General features: G+C 35.6%; 1 protein-coding gene across 1 annotated transcript; it reads right to left on the bottom strand.

Moving 5' to 3' along the window:
• Window positions 1–5453: 5453 nt before the first annotated feature.
• Window positions 5454–8941, bottom strand: LOC136070487 (protein FAR1-RELATED SEQUENCE 5-like). Its single transcript, XM_065780490.1, has 6 exons — window positions 8719–8941; window positions 8026–8278; window positions 6730–7870; window positions 6211–6366; window positions 5589–5651; window positions 5454–5486 (listed from the first exon to the last, which is right to left on the bottom strand). The coding sequence occupies exons 1-6, from the start codon at window positions 8939–8941 to the stop codon at window positions 5454–5456; spliced, it is 1869 nt and encodes a 622-aa protein (XP_065636562.1).
• Window positions 8942–9862: the final 921 nt, after the last annotated feature.

The following is a 9862-nucleotide window of genomic DNA, read 5'->3' as shown; positions in this document are numbered from 1 at the left end:
GTACAAATTGATCTTTTTGCAACTTCTATACAATGCATTATTTCAAGGCTTATAAACTTAAAGGAGTAAAGATAACATCTTAAGCTCTAAAAAATTGTGCCCTTTAAACTTGTGGTTGATGCTTATTGCAAATGCAAATAGCATTCTTAGCTATTGTTCATGTCATAGAGGATATAAGATGCCTAGTAAGTCAGTTAAGAAGCTAGCCCTCAGAGCATACATGCAGAGATGTGAATTATGGACCTCATACACTTGTAAGATATGCACAATTCTTGAAAGACGAGGTTATACAGCTAGAAGATATTCCTGGCAAAATTCTGCATCTTCTACCTATTGTCTCTATCCTTGGTTATTCAATCTTCACAGGTTCTCTATTTTTTTTTTTTTTTTTTTCCTCTGGCATATTTTTATCAAGAATGACTTCTAGACTGCTTGCATTGCTTTGCTTGAATTAGCTTTAATTGAGGTTGGCAGCTTCTCAAAACTCCTCTCATATTCCACGAATACACCCTTTAAAGTAAAGATTATCATTTTGAAAATGAATTTTACTAATAATGTGAATAGCAAAAATTACACTTCGCAACGTACTTCTTCCAATTTTACAATTTGGCATCAAGGTTTTGCAATTGAGCTTCAATTTCATTGAATCAAATTCAGTAATTGAGCACCAATTTCAAAATGTCATTCCCCTTCATTGAAGCACAAATAACAATTGAGCATCAATTTCAGAATGCCACTTCCCATCACATAAATTCGCTTGATAACATTTCAAAAGGTAAATCACAAACATCATTATAGTTATTGAAATATTAAGAAAAGCATAACTGCATTTTCTTACATTATCTTGGTTTGTACCATACATCCTTGTAATGGTTTTATATAAATACACAAAGACACTAAGTGTCAAAATTGGACAATACATATACCAAAGTTAAAGCTTCAGTAAAACTGAAAATTAGTCCCATTAACTTCAAGATAACTGACTTCAATCCCTCATGAATGCTTCAAAATCTTTTTTGGCAATGTAGCTTGGCTGGGGCTCCATCATCTTGCAATGTTAAAAAACAAATTTCAATCAGCATAGTAACATCCTAGAAGACCAATCCTCTATTTACTAGCAAAAAAAAATTCATTTGGTTTCAAGTGAAATAGCCCAACAATTCGACTAGAACTTAAATCATAGTTGCTATAAGCACTTTTTTGGTACCCCACACAACCCACACCTTTTTGATAAGAAAAGCCCTTATTTCAAGCTCAGCTAAAAATAGACTGCAAGTACCATGACAAAGGCAACCCAACAGAAGAAAAACTATATCTACCATAATTCAGCAATTTATCTATCATTTACTTGAATTAGAGCAAAAACCAAATAAAAATCCTAGTTGTATACTTGAATGAATGGAAGCACCCATTATCTGTAATTGCAATTCAAACCAACCAAATGCTTTAAGAGTACTGTCAAGTTATGCTCAAATTTGCAGTGGCACCTTGTATACTTGAATGGAAGCACCCATTATCCGTAATTGCAATTCAAACCAACCAAATGCTTTAAGAATACTGTCAAGTTATGCTCAAATTTGCACTGGCACTAGAAGCAACTAAGATAATGCCTCTCTCAAGTTTTAACATATGAAGAAGCAATATCAACATGATAAATTGAAGTATTTGGAAGAAAAGTATGGACTTTGCCAACAAGTGGGATTTTCACAAACGTCTTATTATCAGGTACTTGAAGGGGAATAATAGAAGAAACAGCCTTGTCTATGAGCATATCCTTGGCAAAATCAAGAGTCCATTTGATAATGTGCAACATTCGTATTGTAGGCTTGTAGCAAAAGACTACCCAAACCACACACTACGGCCTACACCAAAAAAAAAAAAAAAAAAAAAAAAAAACAAAAAAGGATAGAAAGAAGAAGAAGAAAAGAAAAGCAGTCATTGTATCAATGCACCACTTCATTGCAAGTTTGACTGAAAAAACCACCTTAGCGTCATGATTTACAAAAGAACATTTGAATAATAGCATAATTAATGCATACGATTTGTTTTATTATAAGATATGTATTGACTCTGTCTCTGAGTGTATATACATATATATATATATATATGGCTATGAAAATTGAGAGATCTGTCATTGTTCAAAGGGGATTTGAGTATTTGACAACAATTGAAATACCCTTTTTTTTTTTTTTTAACAAATGGAATTGGAAGAGAGGGATACCCTTTTACAACAAAGACAGGAATCATCTTCACAGACGGAAATTCAAAAATTATAATGACTTTAAAGACTGTTTTTGACACGTCGTGATTACAAACCAGGAAAAGGATACGTTCTGGTTTTATATATTGTAGTGTGCGTACGTGTGTGTGTGTGTGTGTTTTCAATGGATTCGGTGTGGCTCATCATGGCAAATCAAGACTATGACAACAATTAAAACATGGACTAAGTTAAACGTCTCCAACTCTCCAAGACTCCAATTTCTCAACCAAAAAAGATCACGTGGATGTTTTTATTTTTTTCCTTTTCTCTTTTGAGACAAATGAAAGATGACAACATTAAGATAGCAAAGTTGGAATAATTATAGGGCTGTGTTAAGTTGTTATTTTTGTATGTATTTGTATTGCCTTTATTCAGTGTCAAATTTATTTGTAATTTTCATATTTTGATGTATTTTTCTTGGGGAATTACATGAAGTTTTAGTTAAGATAATTGAGTCTGAAAATTACAAAAACATCAAAGCTCTTCAGAATGGGATCATGACTTGTCTGAGACCAAACTTGCACGTGAAAATGCCACACGTCTCAAGATAAGAGTTTTGTTTATGAGTGTCATGACTAGCTCGCGACTNTCCCCCCCCCCCCCCCCAATGGTAGTGATGGTGGTGGCTGGCGGTGGGTTGCAAGTTATAGGTTGCTAATCTAGAATCAAAGTCTAGGAAAGGTAGAAGGGTTCGTGGGTCAGTGCTGGTGGTTCTTGGAGTTCCGATTTGCAGGATGTGGGTCAGTGACGGTGGTTCTTGGGGTTTTGATTCACAGCTATTCTGTTTGCAAACAGAATAGCTGTCACTTAAAGAAGGCACATGACCTATTTAGGTGTAGAGCTGTTAACCCTAACAGCGTTAGCCATACTTTCTTCTCAAACACACACAGCCTCACGCCTCTCTCTCATCTCCTCCACCTTTGTTTTCTGAACAAACTTAGATTGGCAAGATCTTGTAAGGCGGAATCGACGGCAGCCACGTGCAGCAGCCACCAATCTCACCGGACAACTGGACATCCTCTCTCTCTCTCTCTCTCTCTCTCTCTCTCTCTCTCCTCAAACTCCTCAAACCTGCATCTCAACCTAAGGTTCTGAGGTTCTGACCAGCGAGAGCTTGTGAGGCAAAATGGACGGCGACCACATGCAGCAGCCGCCGATCTCACCAGACAACTGGACAGCCTCTCTCTCTCTCTCTCTCTCTCCTCAAACCTGCGTCTCAACCTAAGTTTCTGAGGTTCTAACCAGCAAGAGCTTGTGAGGCGGAATGGACGGCGACCACATGCAGCAGCCGCCGATCTCACCAGACCAACTGGATAGCCCCTCTCTCTCTCTCCTCAAACTCGCGTCTCAACCTTCTCACCTTTGTTTTTCTCAGAACCTCAGACCGGTAAGAGAATCCGGCCACCCACTGCACATGGCCAGCCTCTCTCTTTCTATTCAAACTTGCCTCTCTCCTCTATCTTTCTCTCTTATCCCTCTTCCCAAACCAGCAACAGAATCCGGCCACCCATTGCACACGCCGTTCCTCCGCCGATTCTGCCCCATTGCTTCTCTCAATCTGTTAACAGCCTTCTCTTTCTTTGCCATTACCGTCCCCCATCCATCTCTTTGCCGCCGAGGACCATCGATCCTACCACCCATCTTTCCAAGGCTCCGATTTTTTCCAGGTTTGTTACCAAATCCCTCTGTATTTGAGATTATTTTGGTACGCTTTATATATATGGATGATTTAATTCTAGTTTTTTTTCCTGTTGTGATAATTAGATTTATTTTTTTTAATTTTTAAAAAAATACCATTTTTAATTCTAGTTTTTGCTTGCTGTGATAATTACATGGTGTCTCCAATTCCTAGATTTTAAATAGTTAGTTTGTTAAACTCACACTGATGGGACGAATGTGTTTTTGTTATTATAGACTCTGGTATTTCACTACTCATGTCATGTTTAGAGCATGATGGCCTCTCCATCATGAATAATTTCTAAATTCATGATAAGGTGAAATTAAGTTTGTGCTACTAGCACTTTGAGAGTGAAGCAAAAAAATTTGTAAAGTATAGCATGACTTGTAGATAAGGTGAAACTAAAAGCAAAAGTGTAGAAAATTTATTGGAAATTGTAGCCTTGGCTTCCCTCAGTTATTATTATTATTATTTTTTTTTTTTTGTAAAAAGTGGTTTTTTTTCCTCCTTTGTGTAACCAGTGGCACTTAGTTGGTGATTTGTGTACAAGTGCAAGGTAGCATTGATGTTTTTCAGCAGATTATCTTTGGTGATGTAATGAATGGAAAGTGTTATTAATCGGGGAAAAAAAAAACCTTTTCCTAAATAAAAGCAAAGAACTAAAATGATGCCAATCAAGTAGAGTAAGTGGACAATCTAATAATTTGTCTCTTTATTTTTTGCCAATCAAGTAGAGTGAGTGGATTGCCTAATACAGTCTCTTTATTTGTATCTTCTCATCAGTTATGTGTGTTGTATGGCACAATGCACTTATCTGAGAGACACACCTATAAGATATGCATCAAAAGGAATAAAAAGATAATTGTATTTTGCATATTAAGTTTTCAACTACTATGCCATAGATGGATAAATTTTTGTGGTAAAATAGAAATACATGCAACCTGGGTTTAGGGTCACTTGAAGAACTTTAATACTGTCTTCATTGAGAAGGAAAGGATGGGTTGTTTAGGGATAAGCTATAGGGTTCGAGTATTCCTTATAAGAAGCGTATAATGACCCAAAAATGAAAGAACAAAATGTAAACATTTTGTGAAATCTATTCCTTAGACTGAATGTTTTTTGCCAACCAAATCTATATCTAAATTTAAAATTCTTAAATCTTAAAGAGAGCCAAATAAAAAGAAAAGCTCAACAAATCTATTGCTAAATTTAAAGTTCCTGAATTTAAATTTCCATCCATATCATTCTATTGCATTCATTTAAAGCTGCCTTGTTCAAATATGCAAATACATAGATACAAAAATATAAAAATGAACTTTCCCATTGCATCTGTCCAAATTGTGCTGTCCAAAAAATCTATCCAAATTGTCAAATATGCTCTCCAAAAATTTGTCAAAGTCAAATGTGCTATCCAAAAAATACTGTCAAAGTTTTGTCCACTAGATGTTATATAATAGCCAATATATTGTCCAAAAGCTGTGCAAAACACAAGGAAAACAGCCAATATGGTGTTTTTCAAAGCTTGTCAATATCAGGATCTATTGAAACCTGCAAAATATGCCACAAAATATAAAATAAGTGTATGGAAAAAATAACTAAAAGGAAAATATAAGTTTAAGTTGTAGCAAAATTCATAACGACTATACACACCTGATTCAAGCCATATAACCCAATGTGATCTTGTCCAACCAAAAATTCAAAATCAAAAGATTCCTACATATAGCATTTAAACAAATCAATATTTCATTTTCTATGCTAATGAAAGTAACTGGGTAGTAAGATATTAGACAAAATTTATAAGTATACCTGATTCAAACCATTTAACCTAACAACATTGTCTTGTCCAACCAAATTATTACAACTGAAAGATTCTTATATATGATATTTAAATAAATTTATGTGTCACCTTTTAATATTAGTAATTGTTTAGTAGGATATTAGAAAAAAATATGTAAGTAGTAGCATCATACCTGAGTTATGTTATCTACTAATTATGATGGTTGTTCAATATTACTATGTTCTTTGTGAGAATTAATATTAACTAAGGAATCAACCTATGTGGGAAGAAAAAACAATTGTCACATAAAACAAATATATGAACCTACAAATTCATGTTCTATAATGGAATGTAAATAAACTTACTCTATTTAGGCCACCACGTGATTGAACTTGTCTTGCTCCACTAGTCTTTTTAGGTTGATCCTTCTTACTTTGAGATTTTTTTTTTTGTCCTTTCTAATGAACTTTTCAACCTTCCTCTTGGCCGACTTACAGTAGGTTTTGTTTTGATCCCACATATGCCTTGAGAAATGTCCACATGTGACTCAAATCCACTGTCACCTTGTAAAACATTTTTTGGAACAACTTCACCATGGACCTCATCCTCCATAGAGGACAAACAACATTTAATTCTCATTTGTTGCAAATCCTGCAATAATTTGTCAAAATATTTATCAACATGTTCATACATCATCTCTCTCTCTGCTGCAAATGTGTTAATTTGAAGACATTTGTGACTCAAGTGAGAAAGACGCTTTCCCACTGACTCTTGAGCACTACCTTTAACATCAATGCCACGATAGTCCTTTATAGAACCAACCTTTGCATCTTGTGTCCATCTTTTCAATACAAAATGGGCTGGAATTCTCTAAACATTTTTCTTGTCAAGAACTTTCAAAGCATGGGAACATAGAATTCCCAAAAAGCTAAACTTCATGCAACTGCATTGGACTGTCGTTGTTGAGGCTTCATATTTGACTAAGTGCTCTTGAGTTTTGCTTTGATATTTCACTCTGTATTCTGTGATAGAATCAAATTTACTAGCCTTGTAAATAGTACAATCCACAATCTTCACATATTCATCTTGAAACATTTTGAATATTTCAGAAGTGTACAACTTTGCAGCATGTCTCAACATCTCAAAATCAAATAGTAAAACTAGTGTTGTTTGTCTCATTTTGAACTCTGCTTGTAGTTCTTGACTTCGCTTATCAGACAAAACTCTAGAGTAATGTCCAAAAAATTGCAAAAGACTATGTTTTGGCTTTAAGTATTTCTTCAACACACTATTCATTGACTCACTGCATTGAGTGCTTTTCATATCAGTAGTGAACTTATGTCGACCGTATACCATACACCATTTCTCTTTCACATCAAACATTTCACACAACCATGGATTATCAGTTAGATCATATGTCTCAAGCATGTAATTCCAAGCAACTATCCATTCATTTTCATCTTCAAAATCATACACACAATTACTAAAAGCATTTCGAAATTGGCTTGATGAATTAAATATATGATGTAGACGCTTAGCAGCATTTTGATAAATATGCCACACACATAGACGGTGATTTGATTCAGGAAACACATCTTCTATTGCATTAGCCATTGTAGCAGATTGATCTATAAATATAGTTCTTGGTTGTTTCCCTGACATTGCACTCAAAAAAGTTTCAAACAACCACTTGAATGACATTATAGTTTCATCATAAAGTAAAGCTGCACCAAAGACAATTGATGGTTTATGATGATTAACCCCAATAAATGGAACAAAGGGTCGACCATATGAATTTGTTCGATAAGTGGTGTCAAAACATATAACATCCCCAAAGTGTCCATAATCAACTATAGATCTAGAATCAGCCCAAAGAATATTCAAAATTTGATTATCATCATCAAGTTGTATAGAATAAAAATAAGATGGATCTTCTAATTGCATCTTTCTAAAGTGATCCATCACAACATGACCATATCCTCTCTTTAAAGCCTCTCTCCTCTTGGAATTTACATGATTTTTATAGTCAACATTCAAAAACCCAAGATTTTCATAACCACCAACTCGCATGCTCAACAAATCTATGGTTTGTTTTATTGATACCCCAGACTTTTTTGCATCATCCACAAAAGCTTGTTGGGCAGGTGTAATTTTCCTATTTGATCTTAACATGTGTTTCATTAGAGAAGGAGCAAACTCATGATTATGTTGTTTGTGAAAAGAAACAACTTCTAACATACCATCCTTTTGAAGTTGACAAGTCATTTGTGCTAAACAACCAATTCGTGAAATTGAGTGATGAAAAGATACCAGTTCACAACGTTTGTCAATAGTTCACTTTCTTTTGAACAACAAAATGTTCTCCTCTTAACATGTCCAGCACTTCCTCGCCTAACATACTGTTTCCTTACAATCAAGCCCATTTTATGAGCATATTGTTTGTAAAACTCATAGACACTATCATCACAATCAAATTTCATCACAATCATTGGTGCCTTAATTTCCTTATTGTATTTACTGGGGGTGTTTGGATTGCCATCAATAGGCTTTACTGAGCTTCTTCCTAAAGCCAAAAACCAATAAAAAGCAATAGTGTTAAGAATATTCAATATGAAAAATAATATTTAATTTTTTTAATAAACCCAGCAAAAAAACTGTAGTTGCTTATAGTCTTACAAACAGTCACGATCAACAACAACAACAATATTCAGAACTCAAAATACCTAAACATCCTATTCAACAGAAATTATACTCAAAAACTCCCAAAAAATAAGTAGCATATAAATCCTTGCCAACAACAATAAATACCCATTCAAAACCAACAAAATCATAAGCTCTTAAGCTATAGAACTCAGCTATGTCCATAATCATAAGGACAAATATTCAAACTTCAAATATAATGCAATTTGAGAAACCAATTTGAGGAAATAATTATCTTCAAAAAAACAATGTTTTTTTTTTTAAAAAATAAAAAAGAAAATCAAACCTGAACAAATTGAGAACCATTGCATTTGTCACTGTCAGGGAGAATGCCAAGACACGATGGAGCGGTAGGAGCGGTGGGAGCAGTGGGAGTGGTGGTCCTTGGCGGCGAACTTATGGGAGCAGCATTAGCTGAGTGAGAAACTGAATGGGGCGGAATCAGCGAAGGGGGAAGCAGATGAAGAGAAGGGATGTCCAGTTGGTCCGATGAGATCAGCGGCTGCTGCATCTGGCTGCCGTCCATTCCGCCTCACAAGCTCTTGCCGATTAGAACCTCAAAACCTCAGGTTGAGACATGGGTTTGATGAGTTTGAGGAGAGAGAGAGAGAGGCTGTCCAATTGTCTGGTGAGATCGGCAGCTGCTGCATGTGGCTGTTGTCGATTCTGCCTCACAAGATCTTGCCGATCTGAGTTTGCTCATAAAACAAAGGTGGAGGAGATGAGAGAGAGGCGTGAGGCTGTGTATGTTTGAGAAGAAAGTATGGCTAACGCTGTTAGGGTTAACAGCTCCACACCTAAATGGGTCATGTGCAACGCTGAAGTGTCTCCTTCTTCAAGTGACAATTGTCCCTGTTTGCAGCATTTCCTCCAAACTTCTTCCATAATCTCCTTCTTTAATGCAAGATCATTTGGCACACAAAGTCTTTTTCCAAACCTCAAAACACCATCATTAGACACATTAAATTCTGGTCTCTTCCCTTCTTGTACTTCTCCTATGATCTTTACAATTTGTGCATCTTCAACCTGTGACCTCTTAATCTTCTCAATCAAGGTGGGTTGTATTGTCAAACTGGCCATAAAGGCTTGGGAATCACCCATAACAATTTCAATTCCCATCCTCTTCAAGTCATTAGTAATCTCCTTTTGAGTAGTTAACAAGGCAGCTGAGAAACCAGAGGACTTCCGACTAAGTGCATCAGCTACCACATTAGCCTTGCCCGGATGGTAATTGATTGAGCAATCATAATCTTTAATCAACTCAAGCCACCTTCGTTGTCTCATATTCAATTCTTTCTGAGTAAAGAAGTACTTTAAGCTCTTATGATCTGTATAAATCTCACACCTTTCACCATACAAATAATGTCTCCAAATCTTCAATGCAAACACCACTGCAGCCAACTCCAAATCATGGGTGGGATAATTTTGTTCATAACTCTTTAATTGG

This window comes from Quercus suber, unplaced genomic scaffold (assembly GCF_002906115.3).
Source record: "Quercus suber isolate HL8 unplaced genomic scaffold, Cork oak 2.0 scaffold_237, whole genome shotgun sequence".
NCBI lineage: Eukaryota > Viridiplantae > Streptophyta > Magnoliopsida > Fagales > Fagaceae > Quercus > Quercus suber.
This window is presented reverse-complemented; position numbering and strand designations above follow the sequence as displayed.